The 27,411-nt window shown below is 44.3% G+C and overlaps 1 protein-coding gene across 1 annotated transcript in view; it reads left to right on the top strand.

Annotated features, from left to right (window-relative positions):
* The window catches only part of rftn2 (raftlin family member 2), a 131,178-nt gene extending 105,829 nt beyond the window's left edge, over positions 1–25,349 (top strand). The window contains exons 8-9 of the mRNA XM_078229231.1: positions 6,224–6,308; positions 23,432–25,349. Coding sequence (XP_078085357.1) covers positions 6,224–6,308; positions 23,432–23,698 — 352 coding nt within the window. The 3' untranslated portion in view covers positions 23,699–25,349. The remainder of the gene's footprint in view (positions 1–6,223; positions 6,309–23,431) is intronic.
* Positions 25,350–27,411: the final 2,062 nt, after the last annotated feature.

Raw genomic sequence — 27,411 nt, 5'->3', positions numbered from 1 at the left:
CAGGGCTCTGTATTGGGACCTCTGCTGTTTATGATTTATATAAACGATCTGGAAGAAGGTGTAACTGGGGTGATCAGTAAGTTTGCAGACGACACGAAATTGGCTGGACTTGCGGATAGTGAGGAACATTGTCAGAGGCTACAGATGGATATAGATAGGCTGGAAATTTGGGCAAAGAAATGGCAGATGGAGTTCATAGAGATCATAGAATCATAGAACCCTATAGTGCAGAAAGAGGCCATTCGGCCCATCGAGTCTGCACCAACCACAATCCCACCCAGGCCCTACATATTTTATCCACTAATCCCTCTAATCTACGCATCTCAGGAAATTAAGGGGCAATTTTATCATGGCCAATCAACCTAACCCACACATCTTTGGACTGTGGGAGGAAACCGGAGCACCCGGAGGAAACCCACGCAGACACGAGGAGAATGTGCAAACTCCACACAGACAGTGACCCGAGCCGGGAATCGAACCCAGGTCCCTGGAGCTGTGAAGCAGCAGTGCTAACCACTGTGCTACCGTGCCGCCCAATCCAGATAAATGCGAAGTGATGCATTTTGGTAGAGCTAATGTAGGGGGAGCTATACCATAAATGGCAGAACCATAAAGGGTGTAGATACGCAGAGGGACCTGGGTGTGCAAGTCCACAGATCCTTGAAGGTGACGTCACAGGTGGAGAAGGTGGTGAAGAAGGCATATGGCATGCTGGCCTTTATAGGACAGGGCATAGAGTGTAAAGGTTGGGGTCTGATGTTGCAGATGTATAGAACGTTGGTTCGGCCGCATTTGGAATACTGCGTCCAGTTCTGGTCGCCACACTACCAGAAGGACGTGGAGGCTTTAGAGAGAGTGCAGAGGAGGTTTACCAGGATGTTGCCTGGTATGGAGGGGCTTAGTTATGAGGAGAGATTGGGTAAACTGGGGTTGTTCTCACTGGAAAGACGGAGGATGAGGAGAGACCTAATAGAGGTGTATAAAATTATGAAAGGCATAGATAGGGTGAATGGTGGGAAGCTTTTTCCCAGATCGGTGGCGAGGGGTCATAGGTTCAAGGTGAGGAGGGGGGGGAGGTTTAACACTCATATCAGAAGGACATATTTTACACAGAGGGTGGTGGGGGCCTGGAATGCGCTGCCAGGCAAGGTGGTGGAGGCGGGCACACTGGGAACGTTTAAGACTTATCTAGATAGCCATATGAACAGAGTGGGAATGGAGGGATACAAAAGAATGGTCTAGTTTGGACCAGAGAGCGGCGCGGGCTTGGAGGGCCAAAGGGCCTGTTCCTGTGCTGTATTGTTCTTTGTTCTTTGTTCTTTCCAATCTTGCTGAAGCCCAAGCTTCCCAAGGGAGCCCTACTGCAGATACCCAGGCTTAAGGTGCGAGGGGCAAGGTTTAAAGGAGATGTAACCAGCCCAGACATAGTATAACACTTATGAAAAGACTATTTATTACAATAATGAAAAGGCACATATACACAAACAGACTATAATAATCTAAGACAGTCGCATACAAGACTACTAAACCCACCCACACAGTTTAAGTAGGAATTACCCTTCTGATCCAAAGTACGTGTACAAGATCTGAACTCTTTCAGGATTTCCCTCTTCACAAACAGCATCTAATCCAATAGATCGATAAGTAAAGGCCAGCTTATAGTTAACACACTGTGCACACGATTGAGTAGGTAATTTGGGGAACATCACTTCTTGGTTCAATGAAGATTTGGGTTTTAACTGCCCCCACAAAGGTACTTTACATGTTTACTTCTGTTCCACTAACCAGCAGCGGCTTACAGGCTGTTAGCTGGGCTCTGTGCCTCAGGCTACTAGATAGGTACTGCTTTCTGCTTCCACAGAAAGATTGCCAATTATATCATTGTTCCACTTTGAAAATTCTCTCTCTATATTTGGCTGTTTGTCCCCTCAGCTTCTAGAAAAAAGAAAATTACAGCACAGGAACAGGCCCTTTGGCCCTCCAAGCCTGTACCGACCATGCTGCTCATCTTAACTAAAACCACCTACCCTTCCGGAGACCATCCCTTCCGGAGACCTCCATTCCCATCCGCCATGTATTTGTCAAGACGCCCCTTAAAAGTCACTATCATATCCGCTTCCACTACCTCCCCTGGCAGCGAGTTCCAGGCACCCACCACCCTCTGTGTAAAAAATCTGCCTCGTACATCTCCTTTAAACCTTACTCCTCGCACCTTAAACCTGTCCCCCTAATAATTGACTCTTCCACCCTGGGAAAAAGCTTCTGACCATCCACTGTATCCATGCCCCTCATAATCTTGTAGACTTCTATCAGGTCACCCCTCAACCTCCGTTGTTCCAGTGAGAACAAATCAAGTTTCTCCAACCTCTCCTCATAGCTAATGCCCTCCATACCAGGCAACATCCTGGTAAATCTTTTCTGTACCCTCTCCAAAGCCTCCACATCCTTCTGGTAGTGTGGTGGCCAGAATTGAACACTATATTCCAAGTGCGGCCTAACTCTGTTAGTTCTAATATTAACATATGTATGGCTTCCCTGAATGGTAGTCATGATGTGGAGATGCCGGCGTTGGACTGGGGTAAACACAGTAAGAAGTTTAACAACACCAGGTTAAAGTCCAACAGGTTTATTTGGTAGCAAAAGCCACACAAGCTTTCGGAGCTCTAAGCCCCTTCATTGGGGCTTAGAGCTCCGAAAGCTTGTGTGGCTTTTGCTACCAAATAAACCTGTTGGACTTTAACCTGGTGTTGTTAAACTTCTTTCCCTGAATGGTACCATCATTTAGAATCATAGAATCTCTGTAGTGCAGAAAGAGGTCATTCAGACCACCGAGTCTGCATCGACAATAATCCCACCCAGGCCCTATCCCCTTAACCTCATGTATTTATGCCACTAATCCTCCTGACACTAAGGGGCAATTTAGCATGGCCAATCCACCTAAACCGCTCATCGTTGGACTGTGGGATGAAACCAGAGCACCCGGAGGAAACCCACCAGACACAGGGAGAATGTGCAAACTCTGCCAGAATTGAACCTTGGATTCCTGGCACTGTGAGGCAGCACTGTGCCACCGTGCCGCCCCAAAGTATTTCCTATTAGCAGGATGATGTATTTGTTTTGGGCTGTCTACAACTATTAGTTTTGTTATTGGAACTCACATCCTGTGAAATGCTGGTGACTTCCTACCTGCAGGGACATTCATGACAATGGTGCCAACGACGACTGGTTACAAGTTCACCAGACTACAGACCAGGCTGAACATATCTATCCCAAATCCCAGTGTGGTTTCAAAACTGGAGGATTTGCAACTGACATGATCATCTCAGTCCAGCAGCAACAAGAGAAATGCCATGATCAAAGGAGACAACCAAATATTGCCTAAATGAATCTCACTAAGACATTTGACCTTGTGAACTGAGACAGCCTATTTAAGCTCCTGGAGAAAATTGGCTGCCCACAGAAGATGCTCAATGTGATCTCCTCTTTCCATGACAACATGATGGGCAAGGTCAGCTATCAAGGGGCAGCATTGGAACACTTGAGATCTGCAGTGGGGTCAAACAGGGTTGTGTCCTGGCACTGACAGTCTTTGGCACATTCTTCTCAATGCTGCTGTCATGTGCCTTTAGGTCATCCATAGAGTATGTTTACTTACATAGCAGAACTAATGGAAAACTGTTCAAATTTGCTCGCCCATGTGCCAAGGTCTCATCAGAGAGTTGCTCTACGCTTACAATGCCGCACAAGCATCTTGAGAAACGCCTTCAGTGACAGAGTTTGGTTTAATCAGCATCAGAAAGAAAAATTTAATGTTTCAGGATGTTGCCATGTATCAGCATTGACAATGAACCTAGAGGTCATTGATAGGTTCACATATCTAGAGTCATACAGTGCAGAAAAGGCCCTTCAGCCTATCGAGTCTACACCAACAATAATTACCACTAAAAGTGCGCTCATCCCATTTTCCTGCACTTGTCCCATATCCTTGAACGTTATGATATTTCAAGTGCTCATCCAAATCTTTTTAAAGGTTGCAAGGTTTCCAGCCTTCACTACCTTCCCAGGCAGTGCATTCCAGATTCCCACCACCTTCTGGGTGAAAAGGTTTTTTCTGAAATCCCCTCTGAATCTCCTGCTCCTTACTCTAAAACTATGCCCCTCGTGATTGACCCCTCAACCAAGGGGAGCAGCTGCTCCCTACTCACCTGTCCATACCACTCATAACCTTATACTCCTCAATCATGACCCCCCTCAGCCTTCTCTGCTCTAAAGAAAACAATCCAAGCCTATCCAGTCTCTCCTTATAGCTCAAATGCTCCATCCCAGGCAACATCCCGGTGAACTTTCTCTGTACCCCCTCTAGTGCTATCACATCCTTCCTATAGTGAGGTGACCAGAACTGCACACAGTACTCCAGCTGTGGTCTAACCAATGCTCTATACAACTCCAACATTGCCTCCCTGTTCTTATACTCTATACCCTGACTGATGAAAGCAGATGTCCCATATGCCTTCTTAAATATCCTATTCACGTTAAGCTCCACAATCACCAGCAATCTATCACTTGATGTTGGAATCAACACACACAACACAAAGCTGCAGCTGTGATGTCCAATCTGACTAAGAGTGTGGAATAAAAGCTACCTGATTGCGAAAACCAAACTGCGAATCCACCAAGCCTGTGTCTTCAGCGCACTTCTCTACAATGGACAGACCTGGAAAACATGCGTTGACAGGAGAAAAGGCTGAAAAGTTTCCACTTTTACTGTCTCATAAGTAGCATGGCATATTTCGGCAGGACAAGGTCACCAACTCAGAGGTCCTGCAGCATGATAATTCCATCAGTATACACGCATTACTCAATCAACTAAGTCTGGGCTGGTTTGCCCATGTTCATCGGATGGATGACAGCCATATACCCCATTCTGTATGAAGAACTAGCCACAGGGGGTCATGACCTCCCGAGTGTCCATACCTCTGCTGAAAGGATATGTGCAAGCAAAATTTGTAGACGGTGACACTGACAAGTGGGAGACAGTTGTTGATGGTGACATCTGAAAGTTGTCTGTTTGGAAGGGCTTTGGAAGAGGCAAGTAGAAACAAAAAGCTCAGCATGCTGAGAAGAGAGCCCAGAGGAAAGAGGTCAACAAATGGTGCACCTTCTCAGTCACTATCTTTCTCTGCAGCAGGGGCTGCCATGCCAAGGTGTGGCTCTTGAGTCACATCAGGCAATACATAACAGAGTTGACCACCATGGCACAAACCGTCATCTTACAAGATGCAAGCCTGCCACTATCTTCTGGAATCACCACTCCGTCCTCCATTTCGCTGCCATATTTCCCGAGCACTGGGAAATGCAGCTGACAAATTTAAATCAAGCTCCCAATGCATTCTGGAAGCCTTTCCTACTCCCCCTAGATGGAACACAGGTCTACCAGGAAACCTGTTGCTGTAAAAATGGCAATGGGCTTGCATGCATCAGATTAAAACAATTTCACTTTTTCTTACATTTAACCAGCATCATCTTCCCACATTTTGAAAGGTGGTTATTATCAAGGCTCAGGTTTTCTTGGAAAAATTGGAAAGTTTAAGGATAGAGGTGCTAATATCAATCAATGTGCATGAATTACTACCCATAGGGGTACCAGCACTACCATCACTACCCTGTCCTAAAAAGACAGGATACAGTTTATATTTTTTGACTTCAGTACTCTGAATTCATTTATACCTAAAATAACATTTCGGAATCTGATGCTCTTAGATGAGCTAAATCTGGTACATCCTCAGAGATGTGCATTGTCATTGGATGAATCAAAGAATCTCACAAAAGATATCCAACATTTAGCCAAGAGGGTGATTGGCCTTTGATACTATGCTCAACCATTGCTAGCAGCAATTCTGCAAAATCCAAAGAAGGTAGGTGATTTTTCTTTTCAACAAACTGCTGCCCGATCTCTGCTGAAGCAGTGCTTCAGGACATCCTAGGTGAACGGAACTAGATAAAACCTGTTGGAGATAACATAGTCAATCACAGAAGTCTTCTTTTAAATCTGATGGGGAATGGGAAAATGATCATGTTTTTTATCCATTAACTTCTTTGAGCTTCCCACCCTCAAAAGAACAAAATGTATGAAAATAATTGCTGTCAGCATGCCTATTGGTATTTTTTTTTTTACAGTAATTCAGATCTTAATCCAATTTCACATGCGTTTTCATGTTTCCAGTGAAGGAAATTTAGCAACAAAACAAGTGATATTCCTACAGAGACCTGCCGCACCCAGCCCTGATCTGCATCTGGAAACATTAGAGGTAAGATAAATTAATGTTAACTTCAGGATTACAGCATTTTGTTATTTTTTGAGAATATCATTTTCTTAGTATTTCAAAATATTTGATCATGTGTACTGGACATTCCCAGTGACAGTGTAGGAAATCTCTATGTTAATTCTGCATTGCTTCAATCTCAAAGAAACAATCTGAGTTTGTATGTTCTACTTAGATAATGAAGTACATGGGGGGGAGGGTTGCTAAAATTGAGTGTGGTATAAGGTAATGTAGTTATGACAGTCATAGCAACGTAGAAAATAGGTGTAGGAGTAGACCATTTGGCCCTTCAAGCCTGCACCACCATTCAATATGTTCATAGTTGATCATGCACTTTCAGTATCCCATTCCCGGTTTCTCTCCAAACCCCTTGATCCCTTTAGCCACAAGGACCACGTCCAGCTCCCTTTTGAACATATCAAACGAACTATCGGACTAACGAACAGGGCGCACAGTGACACAGTGGTTAGCACTGCTGACTCACAGCGTCAGGGTTCAGGTTCGAATCCTGGCTTGGATCACTGTCTGTGTGGAGTTTGTACATTCTCTCTGTGTGGGTTTCTTCTGGGTGCTCTGGTGTCCTCCCACATTCCAAAGATGTGTAGGTTAGGTGGATTAGCCATGCTAAATTGCCCCTTAGCGTCAGGGGGGCTAGCTGGGGTAAATGTATGGGGATAGGGCCTGGGTGGGATTGTGGTCGGTGCAGACTCGATGGGCCAAATGGCCACCTTCTGCACTGTAGGATTCTTTGATTCTATGAACTGGCCCCAACAGTAGAGAATTCCATAGGTTCACAATTCTGAGTGAAGAAGTTCTTCCTCATCTCAGTCCTGAATGGTTTACCCCTTATTCTTAGACTTGACCCCTAGTTCTGTACTTCCGCATCGGGGAATTGTTCTGCTTTCACCAGGATGTTACCATGGCTTCAAGGGTTACATTCTGGGGAGTATTTACATAAACTAGGCTTATTTGCCTGCAATATAGAAGGTTTTTAGAGTTTTGAAAGGAATTAGTAGGGAAGAAAGAGAAACAAAGATAGAGAAACTAAGACAAAGAGGACATCACCTTAAAATTAGAGCTAGGCCATTAAAGAAAGGTTCTTAGAGTCATACAGCGCAGAAGAGGCCCTTTAGCCCATTGAGTCTGCACTGACACATTAGAAACACCTGAACTGCCACTTAATCCCATCTGCCAGCACTTGGCCCATAGCCCTGAATTTTATGACGTGCCAAGTGCTCATTCAGACACTTTGTAAAGGATGTGAGGCAACCCGCCTCTACCACCCTCCCAGGCAGTGCATTCCAGACCATCACCACCCTCTGGGTAAAAAAAGCTTTTTCTCATATCCCCCTCACCTTGAACCCATGTCCCCTCATAACTGACTCTTCAACTAAGGGGAACAGCTACTCCTTATCCACTCTGTCCATGTCTCTCATAATCTTGTACACTTTGATCAGGTCGCCACTCAGTCTTCTCTGCTTCAACAAAAATAGCCCAAGCCTACGCAACCTCTCTTCACTTAAATGTTCCATCCCAGGCAAGTGTCCCATATGCCTTTTTCACCACCTGACTAACATGCCCTTCTGTTTTCAGAGATCTGTGGACAAAAACGCCAAGGTCCATTTGTTCCACAAAACTTCCTAATGTCCTAACATTCATTGAGTACTTTCTTGTCAAATTACTCCTTCCAAAGTATATGACCTCACACTTTTCAGGGTTAAATTCCATCTACTACTTTTCTGCCCATTTGACCATTCCATCTATATCTTCTTGTAGCCCAAGACACTCCACCTCACTGTTAACCACCTGTCCAATCTTTACGTTAACTACAAACTTACTAATCCTACTCCCCACATAGTAATCAATGTCATTTATATAAATGATGAATAATAGGGGGCCCAACACAGATCCCTGTATGCCACTGGACGCTGGCTTCCAGTTTTAGCAGCCTTCTGTCATCACCCTCTGTCTCCTACAACTGAACCAATTTTGAATCCGCTTTATCAAATTACCTTGTATCCTATGTGAATTTACCTTCTTTACGAGTCTCCCATGTGGGATCTTGTCAAAGGCTTTGCAGAAATCCATATAAACTACATCAACTGCTCTACCCTCGTCTACACACCTGGTCACCTCCTCAAAAAATTCAATCAAATTTGTTCAGCATGACCTTCCTCTGACGAAGCCATGCTGACTATACTTGATCAAGCTTTGTCTCTCCAAGTGAAGATAGATGCTCTCCTTCAGAAGATTAAGCAATATTCTTCACACAAAGGGTGGTATAGGTGTGGAACAGGCATGAGGGGCTGAGTGGCCTACTCCTGTACCTGTGTTTCTATGTTCTAGTTGTTCTGGTTTCAAGCTGTGCTGATGCAGGTGAGACTTTAAACTAATGCCTCACCTGTCCTCTCCTTTTAGATTAAAAGATCCCAGGCACTACTCATAGAGGTGCTGGAGAGTTCTCTCTGATACCAAGGCTAATATTTAACTCAGAACACAAAAGCAGATGATTTACTTATCTATCTCAATGTTGTTTGTGGAATCTTGCTGTGCACAGATTGGTCGCTGTATTTTCCCATATTAGAGCAGTGACTACACTTAAATGGCATTTCATTGGCAGTAGATGACTATGGAATGGCTTGAGTTTATGAAAGTTTTAAATAGTGAGAAATTTTGTTTAGATGTAAGGCTAGATTAAGATACAAAAAATGAAAGCATTGTGAGCTATGAACAGGACAATGTAGAAAGTAAATAGACAAGTTAGTGGAATGGGTAGACAGGTGGCAGATGAATCATAGAATCCCTACAGTGCAGAAGGAGGCCATTTGGCCTTCGAAATTGCACCAACAACAATCCTATGCTGGCCCTATCCCCGTAACCCCATGCTAATCCCCTGACACTAAGTGGCAATTTAGTACGGCCAATCAACCTAACCCACACATCTTTGGAGTGTGGGAGAAAACAGGATGCACCCGGAAGAAACCCACGCAGACACGGGGAGAATGTGCAAACTCCACACAGACAGTAACCCAAGGCCAGAATTGAACCCAGGTTCCTGGCAGTGTGAGTCAGCAGTGTTAACCACTGTGCCACCATGCCGCCCAATGAAGTTTAAAGCAGAGAAATGTGAAGTGATTCATTTCGGTAGGAAGAACAAGAAAGAGAAGATAAAATAAAGGGGGATGCAGGTACAGAAGGAGCTGGGTATATATGTGCATAGGGTAAGTTGTTAGAAGGTATTCTGAGAGACAGCATCTACAGGCATTTAGAGAGGAAATGACTGATTAGGAACCATCAGCATGGCTTTGTGAGTGGAAAATCATGTCTCATGATTTTCATTGAGTTTTTTGAAGGGATAACCAAGAAGATAGATGAGGGCAGTGCAGTTGATGTCTTCATGGACTTTAGCAAGGTACCTTTGACAAGATACCGCATGGTAGGTTGTTGCATAAGGTTAAATCTCACGGGACCCAGAGTGAGGTAGCCAATTGGATACAAAATTGACTTGATGACAGAGGACAGATAGTGGTTGTAGAGGTTTGTTGTTCAAGCTGGAGGCCTGTGACCAGCGGTGGACAGTGATGAAGATAATCATAGAATCCTACAATGCAGAAGGAGTCTATCCAGCCCATCAAGTCTGCACCGACCACAATCCCACCCAGGCCCTATCCCCATAAACCCATACATTTACCCTAGCTAGTCCCCCGACACTAATGGGCAATTTAGCATGGCTAATCTACCTAACCCACACATATTTGGACTGTGGGAAGAAACCGGAGCACCTGAAGGTATTAGAATCTCCCACAGTCTGTGCAATGCAGAGGCCACCAGTGTGATTATCATTAGATTTCAGGGGGCGAGGCCTATTCCTGCCCAGAAGACTGACAGTTCAGGGCCTCTGCGCATGCACAGTGGCCCCGAATTATCATCCTCCCGATCGCTGGCTAGCTCGATTGCTGGCCAGCCTGGGACCCCCAGAGTGCTGCCCCCCAACATCCCCCCCCCCCCCCCCCCCCCCCCCCCCGCGGACCAATCGCGGCCGTCACATCTATTCGCGGGCCAGTCCCAAACTTCCTCTCCCAACCACCCCCCTGCACGATCGCTGGCCTCTCTCCAGCCCCCATTGATTGCAATGGCAGAGTAGCAGTGGGACGCCCAGCCCCCATAGGTCCTGTCCCCTTGGCACTGCTCCATGCCTGATTGGCAGTGCCAGGTGCCCCCTGGGCATGGGCCTTTGTCCCTTGGGTGATGCCAGGGGGCCCATGCCCAGGGGGCACCACCCTCCCGCTGCCCACCCCCTGGAGGGTCCCGATTTCCCCCCTTCACTCCAGCGGGGTCGTCCTGCTAGTTCCCCAAAAGTGGGAGCGAGCCTGAACCCACAGGAGTGAAATGCTCCTGGTGGGGTGGGAGATGCTAGCGGGCTTGGTAATTCAGTGCCAGGCCCACTAATCACATATAAATTACATTAGATTAAAATAACTTACCAGGTGTTCCCGCTGGTTTCCAGCGCGAATCAGACGCCGCCAGATATCCCCCGCTGGGAGATGCTCATGCAGCAGGAACACATGCGCGAATCCCACGAATCAGCTGACACGCGATTCTCCCGGCCTGCCGCGCTAAAAATTAGGAGAATTGCCCCCTAAGTTTGAAGAGGGCAGATACATTTAGTGAGTGTGCAAAGATCTGGCAAATGGAGTATAATGTGGGAAAATGTGAAATTTTCCAGGAAGAATAAAAAACATCTTATCCAAAAGGTGAGAGATTGCAGAGCTCTAAAGTACAGAGGGATCTGAGTGTCCTAGTGAATCACAAAAGGTTATGCAGGTAAAGCAAGTAATTAGGAAAGCTAATAGAATGTTATTGTTTATTGCAAGGGAAATGAATACAAAAGTAAGGAAATAATGCTTCTGTTGTACAGGGCACTGGTAGGACCACATCAGGAGTAACATAGAAACATAGAAACCCTACAGTGCAGAAAGAGGCCATTTGGCCCATCAAGTCTGCACCGACCACAAACCCACCCAGGCCTACTCCCTTATCCCTACATATTTACCCGCTAATCCCTCTAACCTACGCATCTAAGGACACTAAGGGGCAATTTTAGCATGGCCAATCAACCTAACCCGCACATCTTTGGACTGTGGGAGGAAACCGGAGCACCCGGAGGAAACCCACGCAGAGAATGTGCCAACTCCACACAGACAGTGACCCAAGCCGGGAATCGAACCCAGGTCCCTGGAGCTGTGAAGCAGCGGTGCTAACCACTGTGCTACCGTGCCGCCCTGTGCATGTAGCGTGCATGTATTGCTCATCTTATTTAAGGAAGGATGTAAATGTGTTGAAAGCAATTCTGAAAAGGTTTACCAGACAAATACCAGGAATGGGTGGGTTGACTTATGATGAACGGTTGGACAGGCTCGGCTTGTACCTGCTGGAGTTTAGAAGAATAAGAGGCAACTTGATTGAAACATATCAGATCCTGAGGAGTCTTGACAGGATGGATATGGAGAGGATGTTTCCTCTTGTGAAATAATCTAAAACTAGCCATATAAGCATACCTTGTTAGTAATTAATCATTATAATTAGACAAGCATATTCAGGTTGTAACTTGTCCACAGATCCTTGAAGGTGACGTCACAGGTGGAGAAGGTGGTGAAGAAGGCATATGGCATGCTTGCCTTTATAGGACGGGGCATAGAGTATAAAAGTTGGGGTCTGATGTTGCAGATGTATAGAACGTTGGTTCGGCCGCATTTGGAATACTGCGTCCAGTTCTGGTCGCCACACTACCAGAAGGACGTGGAGGCTTTGGAGAGAGTACAGAGGAGGTTTACCAGGATGTTGCCTGGTATGGAGGGGCTTAGTTATGAGGAGAGATTGGGTAAACTGGGGTTGTTCTCCCTGGAAAGACGGAGGATGAGGGGAGACTTAATGGAGGTGTATAAAATTATGAAAGGCATAGATAGGGTGAAGCTTTTCCCCAGGTCGGTGGTGACATTCACGAGGGGTCATAGGTTCAAGGTGAAGGGGGGGAGGTTTAACACAGATATCAGAAGGACATATTTCACACAGAGGGTCGTGGGGGCCTGGAATGTGTTGCTGGGCAAGGTGGTGGAGGCGGACACACTGGGAACGTTTAAGACTTATCTAGACAGCCATATGAACAGAGTGGGAATGGAGGGATACAAAAGAATGGTCTAGTTTGGACCAGGGAGTGGCATGGGCTTGGAGGGCCGAAGGGCCTGTTCCTGTGCTGTATTGTTCTTTGTTCTTTGTTGAGTATATTCACCTGACATAATGAAATAATCAGAATTGTTAATTGTGAATGGATACAGATAATCTTTAAACAAATGTACACTTTGGATTAATGTATGTTAATTGCTTGTAGTTGAGCTTGAAGGTATAATTGCCACTATATTCCTATTTTCTGGAAGCTGGCAAGCCACATGGTAGATGACGAGCTCCCATGCTACAGCTTGGAATAAAGACCGATTTAAAAGCTTCATCTGGTCACTCAGTGGGGACGAGAGTCAGGGATAGTTGGGCTGCTATTGTCTTCTCAGTAAACAACCGTAACAAATTGGTAACCCCAACACGGTGGCAGGACTATAGTTTGGTGAATATCAAGGGCGATTCTTCCATCCCGCTGCACTAAGTTTCAGTGCAGCAGGCCGGGAGATTCCAGCGGCGCCCAATGCACCAGGATCGACGCTGGGCGCCCAGGCCCACTAGCGTCTCCCATCACCAGATTTCCGGTGGCATCACATCCATGCCGAAAATTGGCAGTGAGGCACATAAATTACGGTAATACACATGACCATATATTTTAAATATGATTAGCAGGCCTGGGACTGAAATCTCTAGGCCTGCTAGCATCTCTCGACACCGCTGCACCAGAGGGTTCACTTTCAGGGAGCTAGTGGCCCAACCCTGCTGGAGTGAAGGAAGGGCAATTGGTCTCCCCCAGACTGTCAGGCAGTGGGAAGTGGCATCATGTAGACATTGGCACTTTGGCAGTGCCAGCCTGTGCCCCCTGGCACTGCCCAAGGGGCACAGTGCCAGTGCACAGGGGGCACCTTGTCACTGCCCATCGGGCAGCACCAAGGAGGCGGGCTCTAATGGGACAGGGCCTGGTGGGGCAATCTGTGGGGGTTGAAGTCCTGCTGCCACTCTGCATAGGGGTCGATGGGGAAGAGAGAGAGGCCAGCGATCGGGGTTGGCCATCTGGGTGGTTGCGGGGGGGGGCGGAGTTGGGAATGTCATCGAGGGGGGTGGAATCAAGGCTTCCTGGGGGGTGGAGGCGAGGCTGGACATGGTCAGGCTGTGGGGGGGAGTGAAGGACTGGCAGTGTAGGGCCACTGTGCATGCACGGATCTTGGCACTGACAGATTGGCGTATGCGCAGTGGCCTGCTCCGCGCCATGTTGCCAGCCGGTGATAGGCTCTGCCCCTGAATTCTGGAGTGTATCAAGCTGGTGCACTTTGCAGTGTACAGAGTGTGGGAGGTTCATTTTGAAAATCCGACTGAAAAAGCCAGCGTGAGTTACTCCAGTTTTCACACAAATTCGACACTTTTGGGAGAATTCCAGCCATTATCTTTAATTATACCCCTGACTGACTAAATCAGCAGCCCATTTCAAAGAACTGATCCAAACCACAAGTGGACCAGACGAAGGGGGTAAGTGGCAAACAAAGTACCTGAGTTGTGAAGTTTCCCTGAAAGCGGTCAGTGAACTGCAGGCGAGCTGAGAGCAGTCTGCATACCGTGGGTGAGAAGGGGGAAATGAAGTTCCTAAATTGTCAGAGGTCTAGGCCTGGGTGGGATTGTGGTTGATGCAGACTCAATGGGCCGAATGGCCTCCTTCTGCACTGTAGGATTCTATGATTCTAAATTGTAGAGTTGTCCCTCGAGCCGAGAGCGGTCAGAGTACCGTGGCATGAAAGCAGTCAGAGAAATCGCAAGCCATGGCGTCAAAAGGCAGAATGTTCCTCCACATAGCCCGAAAATATTACAAGCTAATTGAGAAAATACAAAAACAAGGATGGATTCCTTCCGACCCTCTACTGCACAGGAAAAACTGGTGGGAGGATCAAGCAAGTGACAGGACAGATGCAGCCATTGTCATAATTTATTTGCAACAGACTAAATAGTTTGCAACAGCAACAAGCCTTAAACTTGTCCTGTGGCATTCATGGCCCCTTATCCAAGTAGTGAAAGCACAGCACAACGAGAGCCAGATAAGGAGCATCGTAACAGTGCCTTTTAATATCACAGAGAGACAAATGTTCTTTCAGGAGGTACTCAGCCCTAACAAAATTAATTTTTAAAAACTTAGGTTGTAAGTGAAACACAGCTTTGTGTTAAACAATTCTTGCATTCAGCTCTCTGGTCTCAGTTAGTCATAGGAACAGAATTTGTAGAATTCGTTTGGAAGGGGAATTATAATTCATCTGATGCAAGCAGTTTCTGTCACGTTGTCAGGGTCAGAGGTAGTTTGACAGCGATCCAAGGTGAACTTCTCAAAATTTAAAATTGAGTTTTGTGGTTGGAGATGTTTTTTAAGTTACGTGAAATGTTGCAATTGTGTGTCACGTTCTCTCCACCCACTCCCAACCCCTTTAGATTCTCCAGCAAAGTTAACCATATCCACAGACCATTTGATTAGCTTTTCAATTGCCTGGAGATTTGTGTGCCTATGATAATATGTGCATCCATGTTCTTTTAATAAGGTTTAATTGTTGATTTACGGAAACGCAACAACATCGGTTAAATGTGGACATTTTATTGTGTTATGACATCATCCCCAGATAAAGAACAGACATTTAGTAGGTGATCATGTGTTTGGGATTATTAAATCAGCCCCTAGAAATTGGTTTAAATGGAATTAAAAAGTTCAGTTATAATGATGGAGGATCTTGTGTCTTTTAAGCAAGGGAATGTGAGCTTGTCATGCCTTTAAGACATTATAGCTGCGAGAGAGCGCTGAAAATTAACTGCTTGAAATTTACAAGTTGTGAGAATCGTTATGGGCTACGTTTGTCAAAGTTTATTTATCCTAACTTTAATTATAGGCATTGTAAGTTTAAAAACAGAGCTACTAGAACACCAATGAAATTCATTTTGGGGGTTGTTGTTTTAAGGCCCTTGCTATGTTTCTCTGTTTGTGATGGATGATATTTGTGTGTTGTATGCTTCAAATTTTAATGTCTTTTTTCTGATATTGTGATTTAAGTCAAACAGCTAATAAAAGGGAAGTGTCATTAATAAAGTCTTCTTTTTCAAGTTATGAATCTGGAATCATGTTTACTGGCCAGAATCATGATTCCAGGATATTTTGACAAACATTTGGGAATTTTAATCCAGATGCAAATTCATACATGTGAGAATGAGATCGTTTTAATTTGGGATATTTTAAATTATTATGACCAATCCTGTGTTGGATTGATCATGGGTGAAAATGTCATCAGGTTTAAAGAGTTATTCCTGACATAATTTGGAATGAGATTGGATACTGGGGAAAATGTTTGAAGGAGAGATTGTTGAATTAAAAATGACCATGTTCTGGTTCAATTAAAACAAAAGAAGGGTGGTGATGTAATGATAGAACATAGAACATTACAGTGCAGTACAGGCCCTTCGGCCCTCGATGTTGCGCCGACCAGTGAAACTGATCTAAAGCCCCTCTAATCTACACTATTCCAATATCGTCCATATGTTTATCCAATAACCATTTGAATGCTCTTAATGTTGATGAGTCCACTACTGCTGCAGGCAGGGCATTCCACGCCCTTACTACTCTCTGAGTAAAGAACCTACCTCTAACATCTGTCCTATATCTCTCACCCCTCAATTTAAAGCTATGTCCCCTCGTGTTAGCCATCACCATCCGAGGAAAAAGGCTCTCACTATCCACCCTATCTAATCCTCTGATCATCTTGTAACCCTCTATTAAGTCACCTCTTAACCTTCTTCTCTCTAACAAAAACAACCTCAAGCCCCTCAGCCTTTCCTCATACGATTTTCCCACCATACCAGGCAACATCCTGGTAAATCTCCTCTGCACCCTTTCCAACACTTCCACATCTTTCCTATAATACGGCGACCAGAACTGTACACAATACTCCAAATGTGGCCGCACCAGAGTTTTGTACAGTTGCAGCATGACCTCCTGGCTCCGAAACTCAATCCCTCTACCAATAAAAGCTAACACACCGTACGCCTTCTTAACAACCCTATCAACCTGGGTGCCAACTTTCAGGGATCTATGCACATGGACACCCAGATCCCTCTGTTCATCCACACTACCAAGTATCTTACCATTAGCCCAGTACTCTGTATTCCTGTTACTCCTTCCAAAGTGAATCACCTTACACTTTTCTGCATTAAACTCCATTTGCCACCTCTCAGCCCAGCTCTGCAGCTTATCTATGTCCCTCTGTAACCTGCCACTTCCCTCCGCACTGTCTACAACTCCACCGACTTTCGTGTCATCCGCAAATTTACTAATCCATCCTTCTACGCCCTCATCCAGGTCATTAATAAAAATGACAAACAGCAGCGGCCCCAAAACAGATCCTTGCGGTACACCACTAGTAACTGAACTCCAGGATGAATATTTCCCATCAACCACCACCCTCTGTTTTCTTACAGCTTGCCAATTCCTGATCCAAACCACTAAATCACCCTCAATCCCATGTGTCTGTATTTTCTGCAAAAGCTTACCATGGGGAAGCTTATCAAATGCTTTGCTGAAATCCATATACACCACATCAACCGCTTTACCATCATCCATCTCTTTGGTCACCTTCTCAAAGAACTCAATAAGGTTTGTGAGGCACGGCCTACCCTTTACAAAACCGTGCTGACTATCCCTAATCAAATTATTCCTTTCTAGGTGATTATAAATCCTATCTCTTATAATCCTTTCCAAAACTTTGCCCACAACAGAAGTAAGGCTCACCGGTCTATAATTACCAGGGTTGTCCCTACTCCCCTTCTTGAACAAGGGAACAACCAGTCTTCTGGCACTGTTCCTGTAGACAATGACGACACAAAGATCAAAGCCAAAGGCTCTGCAATCTCCTCTCTAGCCTCCCAGAGAATTCTAGGATAAATCCCATCCGGCCCAGGGGACTTATCTATTTTTACCCGTTCCAGAATTGCTAACACCTCCTCCTTATGAACCTCAATCCCGTCCAGTCTAACAGCCTGCATCTCAGTACTCCCCTCGACAACACTGTCCCTCTCCTGTGTGAATACCGACGAAAAATATTCATTTAGTGCCTCTCCTATCTCTTCAGACTCCACGCACAACTTCCCACTCCTGTCCTTGACTGGCCCTAATCTTACCCTAGTCATTCTTTTACTCCTGACATACCTATAGAAAACTTTAGGGTTTTCCTTGATCCTACCTGCCAAAGACTTCTCATGTCCCCTCCTGGCTCTTCCTAACTCTCTCTTTAGGTCCTTCCTGGCTAACTTGTAACTCTCAAGTGCCCTAACTGAGCCTTCACGTCTCATCTTAACATAAGTCTCCTTCTTCCTCTTCACAAGAGATTCAACCTCCTTCGTAAACCACGGTTCCCTCACACGTCTGCTTCCTCCCTGCCTGACAGGTACATATTTATCAAGGACGCGTAGTAGCTGTTCCTTGAACAAGTTCCACATTTCAATTGTGCCCATCCCCTGCAGTTTCCTTCCCCAACCTTTGCCAGCTAAATCTCGCCTAATCGCATCATAATTTCCTTTCCCCCACTATAACTCTTGCCCTTTGGTATATACCTATCCCTTTCCATTGCTAAGGTAAACATAATCGAATTGTGGTCACTGTCACCAAAGTGCTCACCTACCTCCAAATCTAACACCTGGCCTGGTTCATTACCCAGTACCAAATCCAATGTGGCCTCGCCTCTTGTTGGTCTATCTACATACTGTGTCAGGAAGCCTTCCTGCACGCATTGGACAAAAACTGACCCCTCCAAAGTACTCGAACTATAGCTTTTCCAGTCAATATTTGTCCAATATATGATGTCCATCTGAGAATTTTTACTCCACCTCTTTCAAACTAGCTGATCTTATCTGATCACAGCTGAAGATTTATTTAGAGTTTTGCAAGAATTCGGAGTTACAGACTTTAAATTTTTGAATTGCAAGATATGTCCAGATGAATTAACCCATTGTGGCCCAAGCAGAATGGATCTTTTATGTTTTGCTTTGCAGGTGATTGCAAGTGGAACAAGATTTGCAGTAGTTTCAACAAGGAGAATTCATTTATAGACTCTCTAGCCAATAGTCAACCCAAATTGAAATCTAGTGAAATGTGTGTGGGGGAGGGGGGGGGGGGGGGGGGGGGGGGGCGGCGCAGGGACCCGAAAACATGGGGATCATAAGTGACCTGGAGCTTATTACTTTAACAAACAATCAACAGGGCTGCGGGATTAACCAGATGTATTCAATCTTTGGATTGTGCAGCATGGGTGGTTAAAGTGACAAACCGTTAGGGGAAGTGATTCCACATACAGAACACACTGCAGTACAGATTCTGAACATGGGAAGATTGAAAATGGTTTCAGATATTAGAAGGGCCCAATGGGAAAGCCTGCTGTTCCTAACAAATGGGCAGATTACTACAGGTAGAGATGAAGAGAAATAATCCAGCGGGATACATGAACTTTGAGGGAACATTGAGATGGAATCAGGATATTGAACAGGCGGGATCAGTATATTAAATCCACATTTAAGTGGATTTAAATATTATAATCAGAGGGTGCGAGGCCGATCTCACAGGAAATCCGGGCCCTGTAAGATCACGAGGGGCGAGAAATCCGGCGCAAACCCAATTTTACGCCTCTCTCATGTCCTTACTGGCTCACCCCACTCATTAACCAGTGGGACGAGAAGGTAAGACTGTCCCCAAAATTTATTTTGAAGAAGAGAAGAATTAATAGAAATCTCCCAGCCCAACAACACTGCTGGTTGAATTGGGACAGTTCTGAGATGTGAAAAGTGTGGTTTTTAAAAAATGATGTAATCGAACTTAAAGAACAAGCAATCAAAACATGTTAATGCTTAGAATCAAATAGAAATGTATGATTTCTGTTTTAAAGATATGATATGAGAATATTTTATGGGACTGCAAGATTTCTCAGGGACTCGTGACTAGAATAGGATAATAACTAGTGGGATGCATCATATTAGAATTAATTGAGGGTAGAAGATGGAGACTTGAAATCAAAACAGTAAATGAGATATTGGATGCAATTCCATGGGATTTCAGTCTGGCATTGATGTATATTCTAGAGAAAGGAAAAGTATAGACATTGTTTTAGCCTGTTCACCACCCATCCCCCACGCATGCACACACTGAGGCAGTCATGTAGGAATTCTACTTTGCTGGAGCACTTATAGAGTGGAGTCTATTCTAGCACGAGGAGACACAGTTTAAAACTAAGAGGTCTCCCTTTTACAAGGGAGGAGGGAAAAAAATTCTCTGACGATTGTTAGCCTGTGAAATTTTATTTCCCTGACAGAGCCTCTAACCTACACATCCCGGGACACTAAGGGCAATTTAGCATGGCCAATCAACCTAACTCGCACATCTTTGGACGGTGGGAGGAAACCGGAGCACCCGGAGGAAACCCACACAGCCACGGGAAAATGTGCAAACTCCATGCAGACAGTGACCCAAGCCAGGAATTGAACCCAGGTCCCTGGAGCTGTGAGGCAGCAGTGCTAACCACTGTCCCACTGTGGAAACATGCTACGGGGAAGATGAGGTATCCATGGCTGATGAGGGAAATCAAGGATTGCATAAAAGCAAAAGACAAAGCATACAAAGTGTCAAGGATTAGTAAGAAACCAGAGGATTGGGAAGCCTTTAAAAGTGAGCGGAGGACACCTAAAAAAACAATAAAGGGGAGAAGATGAGATAGCTAGTAATATAAAAGAAGATAGGAAGAGTTTTTTTCAATATATAAAAGATAAGAGAGAGGCAAAAATAGACTTTGGACCACTGGAAAATGAGGCTGGAGAAGTAATAGGAAACAAAGAAATGGCAGAGGAACCGAATAGTTACTTTGCATCAGTTTTCACGGTGGAAGACACCAGTGGGATGCCAGAGCTCCAGGAGAATCGGGGGCACAGGTGAGTGCAGTGGCCATCACTAAGGAGAAGTTCTGGCGAAACTGAAATGTCTGAAGGTGGCTAAATCACCTGGACCAGATGGACTACACCCCAGGGTTCTAAAAGAGATAGCTGAGGAAATTGTGGAGGCATTGCTGGTGATCTTTCAGGAATCACTGGAGGCAAGGAGGTCCCAGAGGACTGGAAAGTAACTAATGTAACACCGCTGTTTAAGAAGGGAGGGAAGCAGCAGATGGGAAATTATAGGCCGGTTCGCCTGACTTTGGTTATTGGCAAGATTTTAGAGTCCATTATTAATGATGAGATCGCAGAATATTTGGAAGTGCATGATAAAATAGGACTGAGTCAGCAAGGCTTTGTCAAGGGAGGTCATGTCTGACAAATCTGTTAGAAGTCTTTGAGGAGGTAACAAGGAAGTTAGATAAAAGAGAACCAGTGGACATGATTTATTTAGATTTCCAGAAGGCCTTTGACAAGGTGCCGCATAGGAGACTGTTAAATAAGTTAAGAGCCCATCGTGTTAAGGATAAGATCCTGGCATGGATAGAGAATTGGCTGACTGGCAGAAGGCAGAGAGTGGGGGTAAAAGGGGGGTTTTTCAGGATGGCAACCGGTGACTAGCGGTGTGCCTCAGGGGTCGGTGCTGGGACCACAACTTTTCACAATATACATTAATGATTTGGAAGAAGGAACTGAAGGCACTGTTGCTAAGTTTGCAGATGGTACAAGATATGTAGAGGGACAGGTAGTATTGAGGAAGCAGGGATGATGCAGAAGCACTTGGACAGGTTGAAGAGTGGGCAAAGAAGTGGCAGATGGAATACAGTGTGGAAAAATGTGAGGTTATGCACTTTGGAAGGAAGTATGGAGTCATAGACTATTTTCTAAATGGGGAAATGCTTAGAAAATCAGAAGCACAAAGAGACCTGAAACTCCTTGTTCAAGATTCTCCTAAGGTTAATGTGCAGGTTCAGTCAGCAGTTAGGAAGGCAAAGGCAATGTTAGCATTCATGTCGACAGGGCTAGAATACAAGAGCAGGGATGTACTTCTGAGGCTGTATAAGGCTCTGGTCAGACCCCATTTGGAGTATTGTGAGCTGTTTTGGGCCCCGTATCTAAGGAAGGATGTGCTGGCCTTGGAAAGGGTCCAGAGGAGGTTCACAAGAATGATCCCTGGAATGAAGAGCTTGTCGTATGAGGAACGGTTGAGAACTCTGGGTCTGTACTCGTGGGGTTTAGAAGGATGAGGGGGGGATCTTATTGAAACTTAAGGATACTGCGAGGCCTGGATAGAGTGGATGTGGAGAGGATGTTTCCACTCGTAGGAAAAACTAGAACCAGAGGGCACAACCTCAGACTAAAGGGACGATCCTTTAAAACAGAGATGAGAAGGAATTTTTTCAGCCTGAGAGTGGTAAATCTGTGGAACTCTGCTGCAGAAGGCTGTGGAGGCCAGGTCATTGTGTCTTTAAGACAGAGATAGATTATTGATTGATAAGGGGATCAGGGGTTATGGGGAAAAGGCAGGAGAATGGGGATGAGAAAAATATCAGTCATGATTGATTGGTGGAGCAGACTCGATGGGCCGAGTGGCTTAATTCTGCTCCTCTGCCTATGTCTATGGTACCGCCCCATAGAATCCCTACATTACAGAAGGAGGTTATTGGGGGGTGGGTGTAGACAGAAGATGGAGATCAAAATCATATCAACACTGATCTTATTGAATTATGAGCCAGTTCCTCCACTGCTAGATGTCATTCTACTACAGCCACCAACTCCTGAAAGTCCATCAGCTTTCCTTGTCTGAACCACCTCCTGATGTTTGGGGTAGAGCTCAGATGAATTAGTCCAGCCCCACAATCTACACTTACTTAATTGTCTTGGGCTGTAACCATTGCCAGGCCAGGTGTATAAAGTCCTAAATCTGTACTCTCAGCTGTTTCTCCACCTCATAAACCCAAGCTTAAAACTTATAACTGTAACTGTGGGAGCCACTCCAGTGGAGGTCAGGATTTCCTCCATTAATGTCTGATAATCAATTGCATGCATGGTTCTCAGTCAAAGTTTGCCCTTTGGGCAACTCCAACAAAACAAAGCACCATAATCCCTGCCCATTGTTCTTTTGGACACTTTTCTCACTCTGCTCAACATTGAGGGCCCAGAAGGTGTACACACCTCCATATCGTCATGTGGAATTTTGCAAGGCCAGTTAAGCAGCAGATCTATCACCTAGGATCCTAGGACCCAGTGGTCAAGTAGATAAATAGATTAAAGCTGAATGTTTTAAACAAGTAAAGTGTATTCACCTAAGGTAGTAGTGTCTTTAAGTGCAAAGATGAACAAAATAGGAACAGGAATGACTCCCTGCAAATGCACTTTCTTTCTCCCAAACAGAGCTGTTTCTCTGCATTATATACTTCGTAGGCTGGGTGTCATTCCTGATTCATCTTAATTACCTTTTAAATATCTTTTAAAGCTATAATGGCAAGGTTTGGTCAATCTGACATTTTATACCATTTCTCAAAGCAGACACAGAACTCAAAAGCCTACAGTTCAGATACCGATCTTCTCTCGCTATGTAATTCTATTCTAAATCCCTTCACTTATACCCTGTAATATTCTTCTGTTTCAACTCCCTGTTAAATGGTAATATAGATTCCACCCATATGCACTTACTGACAATCAGAGCAAGTTTAATGGCAGAAGCTTGGGAACAGATCGCCTGTCCACCCTTCTGAATGGGAAACTGCATGTTAGGAGGCATGGAAAAGAAATATTAGCAGTGGATGAGGAGATAAACTGCTTAAAATGTTTAGGTTGAAAATTCATCATTAAAGGTCAGTTCTGTGATTTCCCCAAAATTTGTGTGAGAATTCAGTCTCATTTGGTTTAATTATCCACAATAGATCATTTTCTTCAGTATTCTTTTCATTTCTGCAAACCACTTTATTGATCCTTATTTACAGAAAAAGTCTACTCAGCAAGCAAAAGCCAAAGATAAAAGCAAAAACTGGAACAGAAATGTGGGTGTGACCACCAATAAAACCAAGCCTCCAGAAACTGAGTGTCCTGAGGATTCTTGTACTACTTCAGAAATAAATTTCTGGATCAAAGAGCCGTCCCATCAATACGGAGACATTTCTGGAGCGTCTCTCACTGATGATATTTTCAGAGACTTGGATGATGGGCAGTTGGATCAAGAGGAAGAAATACCTCAAGTTACCTGCATATGACACTGCACAATTCCATAAGATACAAAAGGCAATCGGACTTTCTCGAATGTAGTTTGATTGACAGTCGCTAATAGCTTTGTGAGATGTGAATATTTTTCTCTTAAATGGAAAGCTATCTTTGAAAATATGCCTTTTCTCACTTTTCTATAATCTTCCAACATTATTAACAAATATTTGAGCTCTCAGGATTTATGCACAGGGGTTTCTTTAACAAATCCTAACGGTCGATTACAATTTGTTCGTAGGAAGAACTTCACCTGATGATTTAAAATAACTCAACTTATTTTGTTAAACTATTCACAGGGGAGATTTAGATACCTACAGATATTTATATTTACTTTTAAATTCTCAAGTGATATTTTTCTATTTGTATTATGTGCGTGCTCATTTTTAAAAATTATATTTTTACCTTTTTTTTTCCTTTAATTCTTCTTTCCATAGTTCTGGGATTGTACTTTGCATTCATATAGTTCTAGAATATGCTCACATAAAACAGTGTTATCTCTGCATTCTCCAAAGGATCAGTGAAAGCACTGTTCAGTCAAGATGATGGTAGTTGTCCTGCCAAATAATGTATAAATAGCAATGAATTATAGATAAAATAACCTTTACCTCTGTTCCTTTGGAGTCAGCTACTTTTATTCTTCATGGGATTTGGGCAATGTCAGCAATTATTGCCCTTGAGAAGGTGATGATGAGCTGACTTCTTGAAGATTGTGTGGTGAATGTCTTCCCACAGTACCTTTGGATAAGGAGTTCCAGGATTTTGACTCGGCGATGATGAATAAATATATTTAAAAATCATGATGATGTGTGACATGAAGGTGAAATTGCAGATGGTACTGTCAACATGCACCTATTGCTCTTCTAATTGGTAGAAGTCACAGATTTGGGAACTGTTAAAGTAGCCTTGGTGGGTTGCTACAGTGCAATCTGCAAGCACGGTACATGAGTGATGAAGGAGGTGAATGTTTATGGTTGTTGATAGGGTGCCAATTAAGTGAGCTGCTTTATCTTGGATGGTGCTGAACTTCTTGAATATTGTTGGAGCTGCATTCATCTTAGCAAGTAAAGAGTATTCCACCACATTCCTGACTTGTGCTTGATGGAAAGGCTTTGAAGAGTCAAGAGGAGAGTCGCCTGGTCTTACAGCCACAGTATTGTTGTGACTGGTCCAGTTAAGTTCCTGGTCAATTATGACTCCCAAGATGTTGGTACTGGGGAACTTGTCAAAGGTTTTGTTAAGGGAAGGTGGTTAAGAATCCTCCTCTTGGAGATGATCATCGCCTGGCACTTGGTGAGTCATGAATGTTACTTTTCACTCTTAAGCCCAAACCTGCACATTGTCCAAGTTTCCCTGCATGTGGGCACAGACTGTTTCATTATCTGAGAAGTAACAAATGGAACTGAATACTGAAGTTAAACATACTGTTGGGATTAGTAGCTTTAAATAATAACTATTTAATAAGAATCCGACTGGTACTGGTGTCAATGCACAATTCTCTCAATTAAAGTATTTATTTCTTCAGCACATCAAAAAAATAACTTAAACCCTATGATTGAAAGGTATGAAGAACCATTGTATCAATTTCTGCTTGAAGTACAATTTTAGTTGAGGTACTTAACTGAATCGTGTACTCACTTTGGTTCAGAGTGGATTTTTTTCACTCATGGTTCTGCACAGTGTTCAGTCTCTATATTCTAACACAGAAGAAGTAATAGGATTCATTGTATCAGCCAGGACAATAATTCCAATGCCATGTGCCAGATACAGTAAGAAGTCTCACAACACCAGGTTAAAGTCCAACAGGTTTATTTGGTAGCAAAATCCACCAGCTTTCAGAGCGCTGCTCCTTCATCAGGTGAGTGGGATTTCTGTTCACAAACAGGGCATATAAAGACACAAACTCAATTTACAAAATAATGGTTGGAATGCGAGTCTTTACAGGTAATCAAGTCTTAAAGGTACAGACATTGTGAGTGGAAAGAGCGTTAAGCACAGGTTAAAGAAATGTCTGATCAGGCAAGAGTGTTCTCTTCCTATTGGGGAACACTTCAGCGGTCACGGGCATACGGCCTCTGATCCTCGGGTAAGCGTTCTCCAAGGCGGCCTTCACGACACACGACAATGCAGAGTCGTTGAGCAGAGACTGATAGCCACGTTCCGCACACATGAGGACGGCCTCGACCGGGATCTTGGGTTCATGTCACATTATCTGTAACCCCCACAACTTGCCCGGGCTTGCAAAATCTCACTAACTGTCCTGTCTGGAGACAATACACATCTCTTTAACCTGTGCTTAACCCTCTCTCCACTCACATTGTCTGTACTTTTAAGACTTGATTACCTATAAAGATTCGCGTTCCAACCATTATTTTGTAAATTGAGTTTGTGTCTTTATATGTCCTGTTTATGAACAGAACTCCCACTTACCTGACGAAGGAGCAGCGCTCTGAAAGCTGATGGAGTTTTCTACCAAATAAACCTGTTGGACTTTAACCTGGTGTTGTGAGACTTCTTACTGTGTTCACCCCAGTCCAACACCAGCATCTCCACATCATGTGCCAAATAGCCAATCCTTCAGTACTGTAAATGATTCTGACTTCTGGTATAACCACGTAGTTTAGTCACACCTCAAATCTAATACAGAAATGGGAGCCATCCTTTTGTTGCATAGCCACCAGTAAATTAACTTTTTTTATTGACTAAAAGAAAAGCGTTCTTTGAAGAGTCTTAGATTAGGAGTAATCAAACCTTTTGTTTATAGAAACATAGAAAACTACAGCACAAAACAGGGCCTTCGGCCCCACAAGTTGTGCCGAACATATCCTTACCTTTTAGGCCTACCTATAACCCTCCATCCTATTAAGTCCAATGTACTCATCCAGGAGTCTCTTAAAAGACCCTATTGAGTTTGCCTCCACCACCACTGACGGCAGCCGATTCCACTCACCCACCACCCTGTGTGTGAAAAACTTACTCCTAACATTTCCCCTGTACCTACCCCCCAGCACCTTAAACCTGTGTCCTCTCGTAGCAGACATTTCCACCCTGGGAAAAAGCCTCTGAGAGTCCACCCGATCTATGCCTCTCAACATCTTATATACCTCTATTAGGTCTCCTCTCATCCTACGTCTCTCCAAGGAGAAAAGACCGAGCTCCCTCAGTCTATCCTCATAAGGCATGCCACTCAATCCAGGCAACATCCTTGTAAATCTCCTCTGCACCCTTTCAATCTTTTCCACATCCTTCCTATAGTGAGGCGACCTGAACTGAGCACAGTACTCCAAGTGGGGTCTGACGAGGGTCTTATATAGCTGCATCATTATCCCTGGAGTCCTAAACTCAATCCCTCGATTGATAAAGGCCAGCATGAGGTCTCTTCCAGTGTTATAAAAAATTCCATGGACTCCCTTTAACACAGGTGTTTTTTTCTGTATAAAAATTAGTTACAATTTATGCATATAACTATTTTGCTTTCAATGTAACCTGTGTTCTCACTCTCCAATGCCTCTGCCCCATAGTGTGGGGAAAGATGAATTTGATTATAATAACAGAACTGCCCCAAAATAGACAAAACAATTGGTATAAATTAGTCATGAATTATTAGTTAGGTATTTTTTGTTGTTTTGTGGGATGGCCCGGTGGCACAGTGGTTAGCATTGCTGCCTCACAACACTAGGGTCCCAGGTTCGATTCACGGCTTGGTCAC

Source organism: Mustelus asterias, chromosome 14 (assembly GCF_964213995.1).
Source record: "Mustelus asterias chromosome 14, sMusAst1.hap1.1, whole genome shotgun sequence".
Taxonomy (NCBI): Eukaryota; Metazoa; Chordata; class Chondrichthyes; order Carcharhiniformes; family Triakidae; genus Mustelus; species Mustelus asterias.
Note: the sequence above shows the minus strand (reverse complement) of the source record. Positions and strands in the feature narration are given on the sequence as shown.